General features: G+C 43.7%; 1 protein-coding gene across 2 annotated transcripts; it reads right to left on the bottom strand.

The window, feature by feature from the left end:
* Positions 1–400: 400 nt before the first annotated feature.
* LRPAP1 (LDL receptor related protein associated protein 1) lies at positions 401–20,077 on the bottom strand. Of its 2 annotated transcripts, none has more exons than XR_013622317.1 (8): positions 19,721–20,077; positions 17,246–17,372; positions 13,065–13,204; positions 10,366–10,486; positions 9,170–9,322; positions 7,058–7,582; positions 4,718–4,885; positions 401–4,514 (listed from the first exon to the last, which is right to left on the bottom strand). XR_013622317.1 is itself a non-coding variant. In XM_068107886.2 (8 exons), the coding sequence occupies exons 1-8, from the start codon at positions 19,919–19,921 to the stop codon at positions 4,446–4,448; spliced, it is 1,062 nt and encodes a 353-aa protein (XP_067963987.2). In that variant the 5' UTR covers positions 19,922–20,077; the 3' UTR covers positions 401–4,445. The 2 variants fall into 2 exon arrangements, 1 of the variants encoding a protein (XP_067963987.2); XM_068107886.2 differs by having other exon boundaries at positions 7,500–7,582.
* Positions 20,078–21,728: the final 1,651 nt, after the last annotated feature.

The raw sequence follows: 21,728 nt of genomic DNA, 5'->3' as shown, positions 1-21,728 counted from the left end.
TGTAAACCGAGCCAAGAAACTGCTTCAGCAGATCCATCACTTTGAATAGAGTACATTCATTATTAAATTATTGAACAGCACGTCTGCAATTGATATGACTGCGCTATATATATATATATATATTTTTTTCATCATTTTTAGGATTTGTAAGATTTAATTTATACTACTTGCAGACTATATTTTCCCCTATTGTCTCTCCTTTTGTTGTCCACAGGATGGAATTTGCAGATCGTAAATGCCTGTGCAGATTGGACTCCAAAGGAAAATCTGCTGAGGTCTACAGGATTCCTCTCAATTGTAGTGCAAGCATCCTGGAATTTGCTGGGAGGCACAATAATCTTCTTCTTTTTGGTTTCAGCATCTCAGTGTACATCAGCAAAAAAAAGACAAAAAAAAAAAATCAAATCAGCGAGTTGTTTATTAACATCTCCAAAGTTAATCATTTGTCCAGAAATGGCCAGCCTCGTCGACACAAATGACTATTTTGATCATTTAAACACTGTGGATTAATGAAGGAAAGAGTAGCCGCTGTACTTGTGGCACTCGGACATTCCTGCACTCTCGACACTACTGTACATACAGCATACCATATACATTCGCCTTTACATGTATTTGGTTATGATGGACATTTTCCAAATGCTTTATAAAGTTCAAACAGCCTTGTATCATGGATATGTTGCCAATCAATACAAAAAATGTCCATAACAGCTGAACTGTGCAAAGATCATCCTCCCATTTGTGAGATTGTCTCTTAATCCTTGTGTGGCTTCTATTCCATCCTGCTATCCTTTCCACATTGCATCATTTCCACATTGGATTCGGAAGAGGGTCAGACAGCGGTATTCAGGATTGCAAAGCAGATAGCGAAAGAGAGGTGTGATGTGATGGGGGGGTGGGGGGGGGGGCTGAGTTGCTTGAAGGATGAAGTGGGACAAATCGTTGTGGACCCAGATGGAATTAAAGGAAGATAGAAAAGATATATGGAAATGCTGTTGAACACAGAGAATGAATGGGATGGCAACATAGAGAGTAACCCAGTTTTAGGACCGGCAGAGAAGATAACTGAGAAGGAAGTTGAGGAAGCGATAAAAGCAATGAAGAGTAGAAAAGCGGGAGGACCGACGGGGGTTGTGGGAGATATGTTGAAGGCAGCAGGAAGTTGGGGTGTGAAGAGAATGACAGAGATCTGTAATCTGGTGGTGAAAGAAGGCCACATTCCAGTGGATTGGGAACTGAGTACCCTCGTCCCTCTATACAAGGGGAAAGCTGACTCTCTGGACTGTGGCTCGTACCGAGCGATAAAGTTATTGGAGCATGGAATGAAGGTAATGGAAAGGGTGTTGGAGAGGAGGATAAGGAAGAAGGTGAAGATTGACGAAATGCAGTTTGGATTTATGCCAGGAAGAGGAACGACAGACGCGCTCTTTATTGTGAGGCAGTTGCAGGAGAAGTACATGGAGAAGAGGAAGAAGTTGTTTCTTGGGTTTGTTGATCTGGAGAAAGCATTCGATAGGGTTCCATGCGAAGTATTGACATGGGCATTGAGGAAGTTAGAAGTGGAGGAATGGTTGATCAGAGTAGTGATGGCAATGTACAAAAGAGCGCGCACAGCTGTAAGGACGAAGGACGGGAACAGTGGTGAGTTTGAGGTGAAGGTGGGAGTGCATCAGGGGTCGGTACTAAGTCCACTACTATTTGTAGCTGTGATGGAGGTGCTGGCTCGGAACGTAAAGGAGGGTTTACCGTGGGAGTTGTTGTATGCAGATGATCTGGTGTTGATTGCGGAAAGTATTGATGGACTGAAGGAAAAGATGAACAAGTGGAAGGAATGTATGGAGACAAAAGGTCTGAAGGTGAATATAGGAAAGACGAAGGTGATGGCAAGTGGTAAAGCATGTGGTGAGGTGGAAAGAACTGGGAAGTGGCCATGTGCTGTCTGCAGGAAGGGTGTCGGAGTGAACTCCATTCAATGTACAATGTGCGCTGAGTGGGTTCATCAAAAATGTAGCGGTCTGAGAGGGTCATTAACCAGTGTGGCAGCTACATTCAAATGTAAGGTGTGCACAGAGGGAGCTGCAGATGGAGGAAATGTTGAGTTGGATCTTGGAGACGGCGTGAAGCTGGAAGGTGTGAAAACATTTTGCTACCTCGGAGACATGCTGAATGGAGAAGGTGGATCAGACTCGGCAACGGTTGCTACAGTGAGATGTGCATGGAAGAAGTTTCGGGAACTGAGTGGCGTGCTGATGAGGAGGGGAGTGTCGTTGAAGCTGAAGGGAAAGGTGTATGCTGCATGTGTGAGAAGTGTTATGATTTATGGGAGCGAGACATGGGTCATGAATGTAGAGCAGCAACGAAGGTTGGAAAGGGTGGAAATGCGAATGGTTCGGTGGATGTGTGGAGTATCGTTGAGAGAGAGGAAGACAAATGATGAATTGCGAAAGATGATGGGAATAGAGCCTGTGATTTATGCTGTGAAGAGGAACAGGTTGAGATGGTTTGGTCATGTGTTGAGGAAGGATGAAAGTGACTGGTTGAGAAGAGTGATGGAAATGAATGTGGAAGGAAGTTGAGGACGGGGAAGACCGAGAAAGACTTGGCTAAAGATGGTGGAAGAAGAAATGCGGGCAAGGGGGTTAACAAGGAGAGATGCAGAAAATAGGGCAAAATGGAGAAGATTGTCATGGGGACCGCAAGGCTAACCCCTGCTCTAGCAGGGAAAATGGCCTTAAAATGCATGTTGTGTTGTGTCCTTTCCACATTCTCAAACTGTGTTAATGCATCTTTCCTTGTGTATCTTCAAGTCCCGTAATGCAAGGTTGTGGGTGGGAGGTGAGAGGATAGACGTTGGGTAACAGTCACATGAGGCTTACGACATCAGTTTGGCTGCCTTGTAGCTGTGACCACAAGTGTGATTACGGAGAGTTGATTTATCCGAATGGACTAAATCTTCCAAGTTTACACTAAGTTAGCAATACAAGGTACTTCCACCTGAATCACAATTTTTTTGCCCATTCTGGCAAGGTAGTTCCGAACCACCCTTGGATGCCAAGTTGTGTTAATCATTGCCCTGTAATGGTTGATGGGAGAGACAACCCTCGACACAGTTGGGTGACGACAGTGCCAATTAATACCCTGTACTCGCGAAGCGAGAAACAGTTAGGCATTCGGTTGCGTCCATATGTGTGGCGTGTCTGCATTTTTAAAATTCATTTTCTTGGCAACCGTTGGTCTGATTGACACTAAATTTTACCATAGGAGTGCCTCCGACTGTAGAAATTTTAAATTCATAATTATGACGTCATAGGTCACGTGGTACGGACGCCATTTGGAAAAATGTTACACCTCTATATCTCCTAAACAGCTCAATGGGAAAAATTGAAACATGGCTCATTGTCAACTACTCCCCATGGGGAATAAGATATGTTAATGATGATGTTATCGGTGCCTTCATTATGATATAATAATTCGACAAGTACAACGCTTGATTTCATCAGTATGAAATTTTTTTATCTGCAACTGTTTGTCCGATGGACACGAAATTTTGATGATTGGAGCACCTCTACTGGTGGATGTTTAAATTATAATTATGACGTCATAGCTCATGCGGTACAGACACCATCTTGGGGGAAAAAAAACAAAAACGTTGCACCTCTATATCTCCAAAACCACACAATGGAAAAATTGTGGAATAGGTGTGGTTAATGATATCATTGTTGCCTTAATTATGATGTCATAATTCGACAGGGAAAACGCTTCGTCTGATCAGTTTGAAATTTATTGAGTGTGATGTACGCAACAATTATATTAGAGAATATAAATTTATGATATCATCGCTCACGTGGTCTGGCAGCCATATTGGATCAAATAAAAAAAATCCTTCAAAAACAGAAGAGTTGGCTCGCATGAAGTTGACTGTGCAAGGTAAGTATTCTATGAATACCATCTAGTTTATATTTGTTGTAGTGGCTGCAGAAACGTATCTTTTTTTGAAAACCGTTTGCACGATATTGCTGGAGAAAGTCTGATATTCTAATAAGCAATCACTAATCAATGTCTTCCTTTACCTGGATTGGAGTTTTGAACTCAATATTGCAGTTACATCCTGTCCTTCCCAGAGTATATTCCACCGATAGAAAAAGAAAAAAAAAAGCCCAAAAACTAACAGCATACTTTGGCAATCTGCTGCCCTAGGCCGTTGGTACAAAGTACAAATAACAGGAACCAAGAAAAAAAAATTAACTTCATATTACCTTCCAGAACAAAAAGTAACATGACATGATGTTAAGGCAAGAGCTGCATCATTTGGAATGTTTATAATATGTCGCATTGTGGTTGAAGAGATGTGAAGAGGTGATCGCACCTCCCCAAAGCAGTGACATTAATGGAACACCAATCATCATCGAGTGAGTTTTAGTAACATTTCACCAAGTGCCGACAAATATTCACAGTTCATTGTGCCTCAGGCCTGTATTCATAAGGCGACTGCTCAGACTCTGCAAATGCTTCTTTGCCTGAATGGTTAAAAAGGCAAATTAAACATGTTACAAGATCATCGTGGATTTCCTATCCAAATCGGGTTTTCATAAGTCAAGGCATAAAGTTCAACTTGAATGACCTTGACCGATTACTCGTGCAGGAAGTGTGCGTGCATTTCCAACGCCATTTCCGTTTTGTGTTGATGAAGAATTGAATTGTGCAAGTTTTGCAGCCTTACCTTGTAAGCCAAGTCTCGCGTCCGTTCAAGAAGACTCGTGTGCTTCTCCTGCAAGCCAGCAGCCGATTCGCTTTGCTGGCTCAGTCGCAGCTTCTCGCCCACGACCTGAAGCCGCTCCACCATGTGGCTGCGTTTATCCATCAGATTCTCCAGCTTGGATAACTCGTTCTAAAAGCCACAAAAAGAGAAAAATCATTTTGAGCTAAGTGCAGTACAGATGGACCCCCTCTATTCGCAGGTTCCACGTATTTGCGGTTGATAAAGTGCGACCTGTTTCTCTATTTGTGGAAAAGTGTCCCGCAAATTCGCGTTTTTTTTTCTATGCGTAGCTGTGTCCTGCGATTTTGCGGTTTTTCGGGGGCGCAAAAAATATATATTTACGTGCCGCTACCTTGACACATTTATAAAACCCATCTTTCAGCAGCCATGCACAAAGCAGCTGACATATGCAAAAAAAAATCTTCTACAAGCATAACCTTCTCCATTCGATGCCATATGCTTCCGTTTTCATGGCTTTTGCAGATTTATCGGCGACATTCACGGGAATTGCCTCGCCATTTGCATCATTTTCATCGACATTCACGGGTTTTGCCTCCCCATTTCCGGGAATTTCATCTACTTTCACCGATTATCGTCGATATTCACGGGATTTGCCTCACCGTTTGCGGATTTTGCCTCGCCATTCAGTTTGTTCCTCGATATTCGTGGATTTTTTGTGATTCGGGAAATAATCCCCCCCCTTTTTCCATTGAAACAATGCCCCGCCATTCGCGGTTTCGCAATTTGCGGCATTTTCCAGGAACATACCCCCCCGCGAATAGTGGGGTCCGACTGTTCCACAATATTCGTACTCCATTTGATTTCACGCTGAACATATTCTTCGACAGATGGTACTTTAACTTGACCAATCATCCATCCGAACCATTAACACCAAACTCTAATGGCTATGCAGACAAAGCAAAGGGACTTCTTGAATCGCTGTATTTTAAAGCCATGGTGCAGGCCGAGAGCTTGAGAAAGCCAGCTGCTCCGAAAAGGGAAGATGTGGAACAGGGGATCCTCTGGCCTTTTGCATGCAAAGTTGCATGCATGGAAATAAAAATAAATATTTACATATAATGCTAGCGGCTAGGGTGCCGGCTGAGGATCCTAGGATCCTGGGTTCGAATCCCGGTCGATCGCTGAATTAACGCCAGGGGGGTTGACTCAGCCTGTCATCCTTCCGAGGTCGGCTAATTGAGTACCAGTTCACTGGTAATTCCCCGTTTGTCGTTAAAGGCGGCAAAAAGGGTTGGCGTCAAGAAGGGCATCCGGCCATAAAACATTGCTTCAAAAAGGGGACCAAAAAACAACAACAACAACCACGGTTCCCGAAAAAGGCCAACCCCTGCTTTGCGGGGAAAAATGGCCTCTAAAGGTGGTTATTTTTATTTATATATATATATAATGCATATACAAGGTTGAGATATTTTGAGGACTACCCAAGGCCCTTGCCGTAATTGAATGCCCTATCCTTATATATCTTGTAATGCAACATATTTCTGCACAGGCGGGGTGTAGTGCTGTCGGACCGCACTAGAGCACTTACTCTTGCACCTCAATCCATCTGAGGCAGAGCTTGGCTCCGCAACAGTTTTTTTTTTTTTTAAACCCCACGTTTACAATTGGTTGAGTTATTGTGCTTTGTGTGCGTTCATGGCCAAATAATCAGGGTCAAGCTTGTCCCAAAGCATGGATATGTCAATACATCGTACACTTTGTGTTGGAAGCGATATTATATTAAGCAATAAAGACCTGTATGAATTGCCGAATACAGCAAGGTCCAGAAGCGAGACAAACTTTCCAACCATTTTATATCCAGATGTGCAGTACTTATGTTTACAAAATGTATTTCCAACCGAAAATACATTAAGGTACAAAAAACTTTAGATGCCTCCACTAGATGTCTGGGGTGGATCAGTGATGTGGCTGTTCTTGTGAAGAATGGCAATCGCTTTATAATACATCGACGACACACTCATGTTAGCAGAGTAGATAAGCGTGACATTATACTTGTTAACATCATGCTTATCTCATATGCCATCTCCTTCAATATCCTCTGATGTTTATCCTGCCCCAAAGTTTTATCCTCTTTCATCAACTCCAAGAAACACACCAATTGATGTGAAATACAACAAAATAACTTATTTTGACAAGTTACAAGACGCCCAGTTTAATGTCCATCCGAGGAACTGCACACACATTGATGCCTCACCCTACCTGTGAGACGCCAGAATGACAGTTTATAGCTGTGTCGAGATTCAAACCCAGGCTAGACAGCTCATAAGAGTGCGTACGTACCTCTCAGGCTAGGCCATCCAGTCAGCCCCATTGTCAAGTTGACTGTGAAGTGCAGCCCTCTAAAACAGTCTTTTTTATTTTGCAGCTCAGCAACAGCAACAGCAACATCCATGACAAAAGGCAAAAGTTGCGTATTGTAAACTGATAAACTCAAATGGCATCACACGTTACACAGCCTTTTTCACTTTTCGCCACAGTGCACAAACAACAACAAACACTTGATGAATCAAATCCGAAAAAGCATAAAATTGTTTCCCAGCCTTCCCAGCATAAAAATTGGATTTTATAAAGCACAAACATCAAATACTGCCTCATCCAAGTTTTGCAAATTTCGACATTCTGAGTCAGGCTTCCCCTCACTCACAAACTTTGCCAGCATTCTCATATAAAGTCCTCTGACCCCAGGTTACTGAGCAGCACAAAACTTGAGATTCACTCTCACCTCAAAAGTTTGCAGTTCAGGTAATGAGAGGTTCATCGTTTGGGCCTTCATCCACAGCTCGCGAACACTCGGCTCACGGAACTCTATGGCAAAAATAGAATAAAGAACCACCACCAAGTTAACGTTAAGATATATAACAGATGTCCAAGAGTCTTTCCTTTTCTCCAACAATCTCATCTTGGATCACCAATTTGGTTTCAGACAAAGTCATTCCACATTGGACACGCTGATTCTACTCAACCCAACGATGGATGGATGCCCTCAATAATGTGAAACGTGAGATCACTGCTTTTGAAGCAGTTTGGCATCCTGCCTTACTCTCCATACTCTCTGCCTATGGTATCCAAGGCAAACTCCACACAAGGCTTACTGACTTCTTCTACTCTCATGGCCAACGTGTGGCTTTCAACAGAATCCTTTCATCTCTCCTTGTCAAGGGTGGAGTGCCCCAAGGTAGTGTTCTGGGCCCAGTCCTATTCCTGATCTTCATCAATGATCTCACTGACTATGTGGAAAATCCCCTTTATATTTTTGCTGATGACTGAACCCTCTGCCATGACATACCTCATCATTCAGGCAGGCTGCAGCCTCTTCCCTGTCTTCAGACCTTGATAAAAATCACAATCTGGTCAAACACTTGGAATATGTCTTTCAATCCAGACAAATCTCACACTCTCATTATCTCTTCAAAAGGACCGTTTGTCAAACCTTCCTATCTACTTTCTTAACAATCCTCTTGAGGAAGTTCAGTCATTCAAACTCCTGGGTCTCACTATCAGCCATGATCTTTCTTGGACAAACCACATTTCAAAGTTGGCTTCCAAAGCCAGCCCCCGACTGGGCATCCTCCGTCGTAAAGTCCTTCCTTGGCACACCTGAACTCTCCAACTGCAAGACCTTCATCCGCAGCTTGATGGAGTACTGTTCTCCCCTATGGGCTGGCTCCCCTGCCTCACATCCTGCTCTGTTTGACACTGTGGAAACTAAGGCCTTCATGATTATTGGAATTTCCCGTGACAAACCAAATCTATGGTCTGTAGTCCCTCTGACCTCTACCGCCTCCTTTTGAGTCTTGCACTCTACTCTTTGTGTTTTTGTTCCCCCCCAAGTTTCTGCAGGGCTCACACGGTCCACCATCAACCCCCTTTGGGTGAAACTACCTACATCCAGGATCACTGCTCACCTCCACTATTTGTTCTTTTTTCGAACCTGTGGAATCAACTTCCACTTCCTCTTCAATCTCATTCCTCCCTCCAGGTCTTAAACCAGCTGTTCAGCACCATCGCAGATCATCCCCAATCCAAAACCATGATCATTTCTACCCATGTTAACCCCACCCAAATCACTCATCCTTCCAAATTTCCAGTTTTCCCTCCTTGGAGTTTCCTTCTGTATCAATATTGTCCTCACCATGCATCCTCTCCTGTCCCCATTCCTCCCCACACCCTTTGTTTGTCCATGTCTCCCTCTATCTTGGCTTTCAACTCTTCTGTTGGTGTTTCCCCACCTCTCTCTACTGCTCCTTTCACGTGTGCCTCTACTGTTCCCTGTTTGTCCTACTTTACATGTTTTGTGTCCCGATCCATTTCAGTGTACTTGTATTCACTCTTCCACGAGCTTTGACTATGTTTACAAAAAAAGAGTAACCACACCATTCCAAATTCACTTACTGTTGTCCTTTGTGTAGCCAAGAAATGCAAGTTTCTCGAGTCGAGAAAGTCCCTCCTCAACATCATGATTCCTTTGCTGCATTTCCTCCTGCAGAGCCAGGTAGTTGGGAGACACTGTCTGCTCCCCTGACTCAAGCACATTCAAAGGAGCATCTAAGAGAAAGCACACAGACATACAACATCAAACATAAAACCAACAAGATCATCAGGGCTTGTGATAAAAAACGCAAGTTGCAACTCCAACAAATTGTACAACACCACTTGAAGCCAGCGGCCAAAAGTTACTTCATAACAACACGGTGCATTATGACTGATCCACAGTGATCCAGCATAGTGCCATGAAATCCAGAGAAATTAAACACTGTGTAACAAGGCCTCATTCAACATTATTAAGATTTTCTTTGGTTGAGTTGGGAGCAATTTTATAGCTAATCCACCGCTGTGTGCATATTCCCATCCACTTTTGGTACCAATTAATTAATCAGTGTTATTGGTGCTGTGGCCTCATCACCAGGAAATATCCAAAAACAGTTTATCCAAAGCATTGCAAATTGTTTGCTTGGGGAAAAGGCTGAGTGCACATCACCTGGTCTGAGGAAATAAGACAAGACAAAAATAACGGTTATATTTATCAGACCCAAAGCATACATCACAGATATACAGGCTGTGTGGGGAGTGTAGGGAGTGTAGGAGGTGCAGCATCTGCATGACATTATCAATTTCAAAAGGTTAAGGCAGTTCCAGTGATAATCATTTTTATAATTTTACAAAAGATAGAAATGGTGTGCTACAATGACTTGATAACCCTGGATCCTTAAAAAGAAAAAAGGAATGAGCAAGGCCTTGGAAATATACAGGAAGTACATTTGCAAGGCCAGAGAAACCTTCAAGGAAATACCAATTATACGCAGTTTTACCATACACGAGCAAGGTTACCCGGCATTGCTGTTGTAATCCTGTTGGCATTTTGAAGAAATCAATTGTTTTTATGGGGACCTAAAACACTTCCCAACACCCACAAAGGAATGGGGTCGGGGATCATTTACTACATGATGTGTAGTCCAAGGTAATAGGTCAGCCTTGACCCAAATAAATTGAACAAAGAGAAGTCCAGAAGAAAAAGACTTGTTTCACCATCCAAAGCATAACAAAATGTCCAATGACAACACAGCAGCAGCTGTATGGTACAAGTTTACCACTCATTTGGGACAGAAACCGTGACAAGGAACGAAGTTCATCAAACTTCTGCTGCTGGTGCTCAAACTCTTTCCTTAGCCAGATGAGCTCTTCGTGGTCAAATCGATGAGAGTTATGGGCCTAGACAGACATGCCAATCAGTGTTAAAAACACACGATGAGAACAGTGAATTAAAAGTACTGTATTATGCAAAACCCAACTTCACCAGTCGACAATAAATAAATGCAATACATAACACAATCCAAAACCGACAACAGGCACCATGGTGCTGCAGAGATAAGTACATTCATCTTTGTCAGATTCAAGTTCATCGTTCTCTTATTGAAAAGCTGTTTGTGGCTGTGGCTGTGGCTGTTCGTAAACCATGTCCCGATATCTGAACTACAGATTACACGAGATTAATTGAAAACCCGTTATGCCGATACACATCGATGGTAACCAAAGAGTCGATTCAACGCCAACACACCAATTACTGTATAACCCAGCCCAATTACCGGCTCAATGAAAAGTTTAGAGGACACATTCATGCATTGATTAAACTTTGACCCCCTTTGTCTGGGGCTGTCAACAACTATGCACTATTAGCAATAAATGAGGTTACTCGAATATTATTAGCATCTCATTCATAAAACATATTAAACAACCCTTTTACAAGGTACTGGTTGAAAAAATAGAAAGGAAAATAATTTAAAACCCAACTTCAATTCAGATTCCTGAATGAGGCATCTACCATTTTGTAGCATTAACATTCCACAGTGCTTCAATCTATCATCCGTTGTCAGTCTGTCTGTCTCTCTTGCATCTTACTATAATTCACCAAATGTCCGTCCGTCCGTTCGAAGGTACCGCAAAAACGGCTGAACCGATCGCAACGATATTTTGGGTGGGTATTCCTGGGACCCCTTGGAGTAAAATAGGCGATATTGTTTTTCCAATTTTTTCCCAATTTTCCAGTTTTTCCAAACACGATGGAATAATATTTACCGATATGAACGGTGATGTGGCTTTTATTGAAATTCTACAAATACTGTTTAGATTTTGATGAGAATTATGAACCTGCCGCGAATGCAGAAGTGGACAGATTACGGCAATGCCCGGGTGTGATAATATCCCAATACACCATCATTCAATCGTAATGTTTAATCGTTAATCGTTAAACATTAATCGTGTTGATCGTTTTGTTAAAGTATCAATGTATGATTGGAATTGAGTGAATACAAGTACGATTTTGAATTCGTAATTGTATTCACCCACCCATACGGAACTTCACATCAGGATTTAAATATTTGGTTATGTCACGAATGTTGTTAAAAGTTTATTATAGTAATGTGTATTTATGATTGGAGTTATGCTGTTTGGAATGAAAAAAAGAGATATCCAGTTCAAGTGAATGACGAAATGCCGTGACGGTTTTACGTTCTAAACGTGAAATTCGTGGATCGCCATATGCAGATTCACCATTGACTGGGAATGGAACACACGTACCTGTTTGTTTGCGAACGGGTACGTTTTTCATGGAAGTCCTTCAGGAACTTGCTGTCCATGTTTGACATGCGACTGAAGGTGCTACAGGAATGTGGAATTTATTGGTTTCATGCTTTAACATTCGCCGTTTCTGCATTATCTGGTTGCTTAAGGCCTCCCACCCGTGCGTAGCACAGGTATCTCACTAGTCTTTGTAATGTTACAGCTACAGACAGATACATTATGCTACCAGAATGAATGAATGAATGATCGTTTTAAGGCCATTTTTCCCCTCTGGAGCGGGGGTTAGCCTTGCGGGCCCCATGACAATCATAGTTTCCTGTTTGAGGCAATGTTTTTTTGTTTTGTTTTTTAACCAGACTAATACGCATTGTGGTTAGAGTGTCCAGTCTGAATCTGGGAGGTCTGCGGGTTTGATCCTGACCCTGGCTGAGTTGTATCAAATACTTGGAAAAAAAAAAAATGCTACCTTGCTTGATGCTCAGAATTTAGAGGATTGAGCATGCACCAACCTGTGGGATGGAGTCCCAATAGGTGGGAGTGGTGGAGGGGTGAGAATGACGGTTAATTTCTCCTTAATCGTCCCGCTGTCTGCAGAGAAAAATGGTGTCGCCAGTACCAAAAGTGCTCCGGAAGTGACATCACTTCCCCCCAGGTGATCAGCTGTGTCTGAAATCAAGTTTGGTGTTGTCTCACGTATGGGCACGATTTGTGTTGTTGCTCATGCAAAATAAAAAATTTAAGAAAAACGTCCAAACCAATTGGAAAATACAAACAGGCCAGCTGACGTTGCGTTCCCAGTGAATGGTAAACAACATGGTTGCTGGCACGTCTTTTATTGTGTAACTGCACTATAGTTAATGGTGGCCATCTCCAAATGTTATATTATTCGTTACATATAGAGATACAACTTTTAATTAACCAGAAACAAAGTAGAAGAATTACGCATTTATCTATTTTAGATGACGGAGAGGCCACAAGCCAAGTTTCAACTTTGCGGGGTTCAATCTCAACAATCGGCACAAAGCATATGCTTATCAAGAGTATAAAACGGTTTGCCTGCCAAACTTTGTAAAAAGCGTTTTTCTGTGAAAAACGGATGAGTACGGAACTATACAGCAGACTCTTGGCATATTTGATGGAGTGGAAAGAAAAACTTAAATTTGCCACATCCATTAGTGAAATTGTCACGTTAAAATAAAAAGACAGAAACCTTCATCCAGAGCTTTTCGAGCTTCGGATCGGCGAAGACGATTTCGCCTTCCGTGGAATCATCCCAATTGTCCGCAACTCTGTTTGTAAGGATCTCTGCATCACGCTTCCGTCCATCCAGCCCATACCGGCCAAGAATGGCTGCCAGGTGTGGGAGGGAAACAGAAGTCCCCAAGTCTGAAAGAGCTGTTGCAAATTCACCATAGTTTTGACAAATGCCATTACTATTGCGAGACTATTTTATAGATCAACTTATATATATTATATTCTCCGTAGGTGAGTCTGAGTCTGTGTGTGTGAGTCTGTCCGGGGGTGTGGTTATACCCGGTCTGGGAGGGGCTTCAAAAACAAATATCCACCATGTTGTTTCCTCGCATAGCTTTTAGGCCTCTTTTGTTTGGCCCATGGTGTCTTGCCCTCTCTCACAGTTTTATTTCAACTCTAATTCGATATCTCATTTCATTTTTCACAGTCGCTAACATGGTTTTAGACTCGGTTGAAAAAAAACAGGAATAAAATTCGATGAAAGTTACCGTTATATAGAACAAAATGCATTTTCAAAGGCCTGTAACATAACGGCCATTCATTGAGTCACCCTCACGATTTTATCTCGACTCTGATTTCAGATTTCATTTTTATCGATGGTTTTAGACTCGGTGTCAGCAATAATTGAGAAAATTAATGCACACACGGGAAATCACCAAGACATTTTAGAAATTCGCGGCACGATCTGTCATACACCGCCTAAAATGACAGATGGGAAAATGCCAAGACATATAAAAAATTTGTGGCGGACTTTTCCATTTGATGACAGTCGTCACGATGAAATATTTAATTTATACGTCGTCACAATAATGTGGGGAGAGGGGCACAGCTTCGTTCACGTATCGCCACAGACGGGAAATTGCCGACAGATATTTCTTTGTTCCGATTTCATTCATCATTATTTTACGGAAGTAAAGGTAATCCTGTTTAACAACACCATTCATTCCATCGATGTATATATTTTTATCACAACACCATTCATTCCATCGATGTTTCTTTTTTTTTCGCACGAGTTTTCAAGGCTGAATCGTATTCACATCCAGGATTGATTAACAAACTCCATTTCACGTGTGCATGGACATGTAATTCCCAAGTGTAAAATAAATAAATAAATAAACACAGACGGGAGATTGCTGAGAGATATTTTTTCATTCTTATTTTATACGTTATGCCCACGTACACTTTAAATAAGTTTATTTGAAATCTTTAATTTACAAAATCTCATTTTGTATGCTGTAACTAAAAGTGTAACTTTGGTTTTCGTGGGACACAAAGGTGCAATGTAATGTTCTTATATACCGCCCAAAATACTTTTTTCCAAGGGACTTCTCCATTTGAGCTGTATTCTTTATATCGTCGGAATGTTTCATTCTTTCGACGTAGTCACAATAATAAGTTGCAATTAGGTACTCTGCACGTGGGGAGAGGGGCGGAGCATCTTTTACGTGTCGCCACTCGCGTTTGTAAATGCTCTCTCCAAAATGAATGAAATAATGAGGGAACAGAACGAGACCGCCAATGAACGTTAACACAGACGGATGCTGAGCAACAAAGACATTGGAAGGTAATGTGTGCTCAGCAAACATATACAAGAGCAGCTGCAATGCATCCGGAGGAAGTATTGGATAATATTGTTGAAGATCATCATTTCGGTCTGAGTCTAATGACGTCACCATCCGTGTACTGTTCTGCAAAACATTTCACTAATGAATGAACAGGACAAGGGGCCGGTTTACACTGTGTTTCTCCAAGAGAAAAGTTAAATTACTTCTGATATTTGCTGTACCTGCTCGATTGGAACAACTGCCGGGGTGAGGGGGTAGTGGAGACTGGGGGCGTGAACTGGGAAGGGGGGGGGGGGTGAACTGGGAAGGGGGAGGGAGAAGACTGGGGCAGGGCGGAGGAGACTGAGGGAGGCGGAGAGTTGACTGGGGGAGGGGGAGATGAGACTGAGGGAGGGGGAGAGTCGACTGGGGGAGTGGAATGGGAGTGAGGTGGAGTTGGAAAGGAATGAGGGGGGAGGAGTAAAGCGAGTGCACCTGAGCTGGTGCACCTGATTCTAATTTTAGGTATGTGAAGTAGTGATAAATGTGGGGGTGCACTTACTTTTTCCACATGCGAAATTTGCATTTATGTTTATTTAAATTATACAATGGACTACAAAATGTAAATGTTTCATGATATTTGTTATATTATATCACCTTTGTTTGTCAATATTGTTGAAATGAAGATCAAATAGCTGTATGTTGAAATATGTTGAAAAAGTCAAAACTTTACATGGGGTGTACTTACTTTTTCACGTGACTGTAGATATAGCATGATATCTCAATAAATTATGGACGGAAAGACTGTTCCTGATTAAGTTATGACGGAAAGAAAGCCAGACCTGACGGAAAGACTTTCTGATTCTGTCGGTAGTAGGTTGTAGACAGCAACCGCCCAGGGTAGTACTACCTTCCTGACTTAGGAGCGTTATACTGGTGCCTGGAACCATCTTACACTCTCCATGTCAGGATTGCTTGTCTTACTTTCTGTCTCACTCAAACTACAGCTACCGGGCTAGCTTTAATCTCTCTTTCTCGCAAACAAACACCATACACTTTTCATCATACACTTTTCTTCTCTTTTATTTAAGGCCTGGCCTCGATGAGGGCTACACAGTCCGTTCTGGGGTTGGCTTAAACAAATAAAAAATAAAAAGTAACCAAGTACGCATCAAGGGCACGATGCCCGGTCAGGTCGGCCATGTCACCCTCAGGTAAACGGTGTTATATGGAGAACCTTGAGATATTTGTAAGTCTGATTGGCGTTCGTGGTTGACTAGCAACCTGCCAGACCGCAGTTATCCGTAACCGGTGGCCTCAGGGCCGGTGGTTGAGAGGAACCCAAACGGTCTCCCCTCGTGGCAAACCTCGAAACCCAGTACTGTAACGGTGTACTTCATTTTAGGCCTGTTATAACCAGTTTATAACAGGCCTAAAATGAAGAACTAGTCTGCTGGTGAAGGCTAGTGTTGATCTGTGCTGTTGGACAGGTAGAACAATGGATGAAATCAATAGGAAGTTGAAGCAATGTCCTATTGATTTCATCCATTATAACAGGCCTGAACCTGCCTTTTCAAGACTGCAGAACGGCCTTTCAACTGCACTATCAGAGGTAGTTTAGATATTAAATGAATAATGAATGATCGTTTTAAGGCCATTTTCCCCGCTGGAGCGGGGGTTAGCCTTGCGGGCCCCATGACAATCATGGTTCCCTGTTTGAGGCAATGTTTTTATGGCCGGATGCCCTTCCTGACGCCAACCCTTGGTCGCCTCTTACGATGCGCAGGGATACGGTGTACCTATTCTAAACCGGGGTACACACCGGGATCATTCATCCCAGCAAGCTGGTACTCAATTTGCCGACCTCGGAAGGATGACAGGCTGAGTCAACCCCCCTGGCGTTAATTCAGCGATCGACCGGGATTCAAACCCAGGATCCTAGGATCCCAAGCCGGCACCCTAACCGCTAAGCCAACACCAGGCATAAACAACACCAGGCATAGTTTAGATAGCCAAAACAAATTCAACAATGCATCAGCATGGAGACAGTGACACAACAAGCATCCAACGCCAACTGACCGACAGGTTTCATCCTTGTTGGGGTATTGTCAGGCCCGAAAGGCCAACCAAGCCAAAGAGCTGTCCCGATGCTTTGGAGAATTCAGAATAGAGGCAAGGTTCCTCCATGATCAAAGTCAATGTCCATAATGTCTCTTACCAATTGCTTTGTGCTCGGCCTTCTCTCATCCTTTCCACATTTGCAACGAAATGTTTATTTAGCGTACCTCAAATTAAACATTTCATTTGGATTGAAATAAAATTTCTTCGAGACAAATGGAAAATTGGATTGGAGGAATACAAAGTGGTAGAACGTTTCCAAAGCAAGAAACAAAATGCTGGACATTATAACGTCTCACTGAACAAGCATGTCATCACCAAGGCAACACTAAGTTCATGAGCTTTCTCACTAAGAAATGTAACATGTGATTATTTATCAACTAGGTTCAGGGATCACTCCAGTGTTTCACGGTCCATGTTCCTACGATTCTGGCTACAAACGAGTAGTTTTTTGTGTACACCTGCATTGATTTACCGTGGAGTTTGAAATCTGGGGTTGGCTTCTCTTCATTCTCGGCACTGTGTTTCCACGCCAAGTGTTCGACCTCGTAGAGGCGCAGGTCGGCATGCAGCTCGGCCAGCTGCACAGGGGATAGACCCATCTGCATACAACACGGATACAATAAAAACCAGATACGCTTTCAAATATCGTGAGGAATTTGGTAATTTTCCCCCGTTTGTTGTGATATTCCCAGGAATGATTTTAAGTGCTCAATAACGGTTTTCTTGATCATTCCTGTTGCTCCAACTATCACTGGTACAATTTTAGCTTTGTTCAATTTCCAAGTCCTCTTGACCTCATTTTTCAGTAGTATTTGAGCATTTTCTTGGTTTCTGAAGCATTTAGTCCAAAGTCATTGGGAACTGAAACCTCAATGAACAATGCCGTCTTTTTATGTCTGGTCTCAATGCTCAGCCTGCAATGTCCACCAAGTGTGTCCACAGCCTTTGTTTTGTGCTCGCCGCGTCACACGCAAAAATGCAGGCACAGAGCTCGCACTCACAGACCCACATGAAAACTACACAATTCCATGTTTAAACTGTACAAAGACCTCAAATTTGGCAATTCACCGGAAATTAAAAATAAACTTCTAACTTTTAATGACTACTTGGTTATCAGTCGGTGAGGTCGGCCGTTTAAACCAGACCTCGGCTGAGTCACACATTAAAATGACATGTGCTGCTTCCTTGCTTTAAGCTCAGTATTTATAAAGCATAGAGCACAGACAAAGAACTATAGGTTGGCAACCATCGCACAGGCTTGATGGGCAAAATGGCCTCATCCTGCATTGAAGTTCCTGGTAAAGCAACTCCATATTTTAGGTGTGGTACCAGTCCACCACCTTGTGTCCATCTCAAAAACACTGCAGAGAACTGAGAATGGTCAAAAAGGAAAAACATAAAAGACACCTCGAAAACAGGTTGCCATCTCCACATCGAAATACAAAATTAAGCAAAAAAGCATTATTAGCTAGAACGGTACTCGGTAGAGCGCATACCTCCGCCAGGCTGAATAGTCTACATTTTGTATCCCACTGATAGGCCAGATGTGGATTCGAACCTGAAACCTAATTGGCTTGTTCTTGTCACTTACCCAACTAATCCACCAAGTTTTGTCATAAGTCATCCACAACTTTTTTAAATATCATGCTATAAATAATTTTTGGCGCTATCACTCAATGGTGAAGAATCACTTCAAGAATTTTAAACATTCTTGTATCCAGATCCGTATTGGAATCTTCACCAAAATCATATTAATTAATGTAAACCAAGTTTCGTCCAAATCCATCCACAACTTTTGATCCGTAACTTCCATCAAATCCGTCCATAAATGATCCCCCCCCCCCCCCCAATCCCAGACCCCAGAGCCAGACCAATCTCCTTCCCTCTACCCCTCCCCCCTTCCCAGGGCTAGACCAATCTCCCCACCACCCCCCTCTACCAATCTCCCCACCACCCCCCTCTACCAATCTCCCCACCATACCCCTCTGCCAATCTCCCCACCACCCCCCTCTTCACAGGGCCAGACCAATTCCTCCCCCCCCCCCCCCTCTTCTCAGGGTTAGACCAATCTCCCCACCACCACCCCCTCCCAGGGCCAGACCAGTCTCCCCAACCCCCCCCTTCTTCCCAGGGCCAGACCAATCTCCCCCCCCCCCCCCCCCCTCTTCCCAGGGCCAGACCAATCTCCCCACCCCCTCTTCCCAGGGCCAGACCAATCTCCCCCCCACCCCCCCTCTTCCCAGGGCCAGACCAATCTCCCCACCACCCTCCCCCCTCCCTCCCTCTGCCCAGGGCCAGACCAATCTCCCCACCTCCCCTCTGCCCAGGGCCAGACCAATCTCCCCACCACCCTCCCCCCTCCCTCCCTTTGCCCAGGGCCAGACCAATCTCCCCACCTCCCCTCTGCCCAGGGCCAGACCAATCTCCCCACCTCCCCTCTGCCCAGGGCCAGACCAATCTCCCCACCACCCTCCCCCCTCCCTCTGCCCAGGGCCAGAGCAATCTCCCCACCTCCCCTCTGCCCAGGGCCAGACCAATCTCCCCACCTCCCCTCTGCCCAGGGCCAGACCAATCTCCCCCCCCCCCCACTTCCCAGAGCCAGACCAACCCCCCCCCTTCCCAGAGCCAGACCAACCCCCCCCCCCCCCCTTCCCAGAGCCAGACCCCCCCCCCCCCCACCCACCCGTTACCCCCTCGGCAACTATGGCACTATGACTAGTATTAGTACGAATTATATTATTACCAAGCTATGGTTGTTTCTCGGTGCTCTTATCATTTTAAAATGCTGACCCTCCAATCTCCATTCCGCCGGGGATGGAGCCGCCGATCTCATCTACCAGAACAGACGCTCTAATCATGACACCACCGACTCCGAGGCCTATGCACAGTAAAACTGATGACGTAGGCCCACAGCAATCAATTAATCAAGGACACAGCTCGATCTCACCCGGTGCGCCTTGGTCCAGATCTGCTCCAACTTGGCGATCCTGAACTCCCGATGGGATCCCGCGGAAGGGATCTTGGCCTCGTTCGCAGACCGTGAATACTGTCCGTTGTCACTGTGAGTGTGACAAGGTCCGACCAGCACAGCCAGTATGACTATGAGCGAAATCAGCACAATTAAGGGACAGCTTGCTGTGACAACCATTGCGACTCGTACAGAACAACTTCACACCGGGGAAATGCCTGATGACTACAACGGACTGACTTCCACAGCGCACACAGCACACAGCTTCCACAGCGCAAACATTCACAAACGGTAATCTTCAATGGGATGTGTATAGTACATGTAGTGACGAATTAAGACTCGCAGATTCGCCACATTACATGACGATGGTAAATCTATCGTCTAATTATGAAATCTCAATTCGACACAGCATCCAATGCTTTTCATTCGTTGCAAAACGCCAACGAATGGTCCATCTATTTATTACGTACTCATCTGAGCCCGCAGGGGATGTGGAGGAAATGTAAATTGTAACTAGAACGGGCACTCGGTAGAGCGCATACCTTCGCCGCAGCTACTGTTCTGTACTTGGCATGGGAGTGTAGGGAACAGAACAGTGAACAGTTTGGTGCTGATTTCATGCAAATCGGATAAGAATTGACCGAGTTATGACAAATAAAAATACGATTTTGACCTTTTCGTGACCTTGACCTTGACCTTTGACCCGATTGCTCCCAAAATCTAATCAAATGTGTCCCGTATAATAACCAATCATCCCACCAAATTTCATGCAATTCGGTTGAATACTTTTTGAGTTATGCGAATAACATACACACACACACACACACACAGACATACAAATAAATACACAGCGATCAAAACATAACCTTCCGCTTTTGCGAAGGTAAAAAGGAAGAGATTGGATGATGAAAGTAGGACTTGGAGGGAGGGAGTAGACTGGGGGAGGGGGAAGGGAGAGTAGGTGTTGTACTATTTTACAATTTACGTACATAATAAATAGATGGCTCGAATGTTGTATGTATGTGCAGGACCCATGAGAGTGGTGGGGGGATTAAGGGGTTTCGCTGCCCTGGGACCCGAAATTCTCCTGTAATTTTTAACAGGACAGTGAAACACCTCATCGCTCGTCCTCATCGTTACATGATTGAAGAGTCAGGGCCAGTGAAAGGTCACGTTATCCTTTGTTTGAAGTCCCACGTTCTTGCGGGGTTGGCCAGGGGAAGTTTGCCTCAAGTCTTTCACGAACTGGCTGGTCAGGTGACGTTCGACAGAAATTTGTAATTTGCCCAGGATGCCGACAATGGCTTGCCGACTCTTCGTGAAGGACACCGTGGTATATTTAATGTCCATCAACTAATGTCGGTGATGGGACACCCTGTTTAACGTCCATCAGAGGGGCGTACAAATGTGTGTCGTTGGTCATTATCTGCATATGTGGATTTCAGAAGGTGGAACGGAGCCCTCCCAGGTCTCAAAGTATCCAAGTGTCGCTCTATGAGTGATTTTTCATTCTGTCTGTCTCTGTCCGTCTGTCTGTTTCTTTGTCTGTATGTATGTCAATCGCCTACAGGTCACAATTTTCAACCGATCTTCACGAAACATCACCGAATAGTTGAGTTGTCATAAGCAAGAAGCATATTGTTGTTGGGGTCAAAAGGTCAAAAAAGGCCAAAGGCCACCAACTTTGTCAAATTTCTAAAATCCTCAATTTTCATCGGATTGACTTGAAATTTTAAGACGATTTGCATATGTTGTCACTGAATTGAAAAACCAAGTATTTTTGAGCACATCAGCCAAAAGGTCAGCACAGGCCAAATTTCTAAAATCCTCAATTTTTATCCGATTAACTTGAAATTTGAAGAGGATTTGCATATCTGGTCACTAAATTCAATCACAAAGTATTTTTGAGGTCAACATAGGCCAAGTTTCTAAAATCCTCAATTTTCATCCAATTAATTTGAAATTTGAAGAGAATTTGCATGTCTGG

The sequence above is a fragment of the Myxine glutinosa genome, chromosome 2 (assembly GCF_964187855.1).
Source record: "Myxine glutinosa chromosome 2, kmMyxGlut1.1, whole genome shotgun sequence".
Classification (NCBI taxonomy): Eukaryota; Metazoa; Chordata; class Myxini; order Myxiniformes; family Myxinidae; genus Myxine; species Myxine glutinosa.
This window is presented reverse-complemented; position numbering and strand designations above follow the sequence as displayed.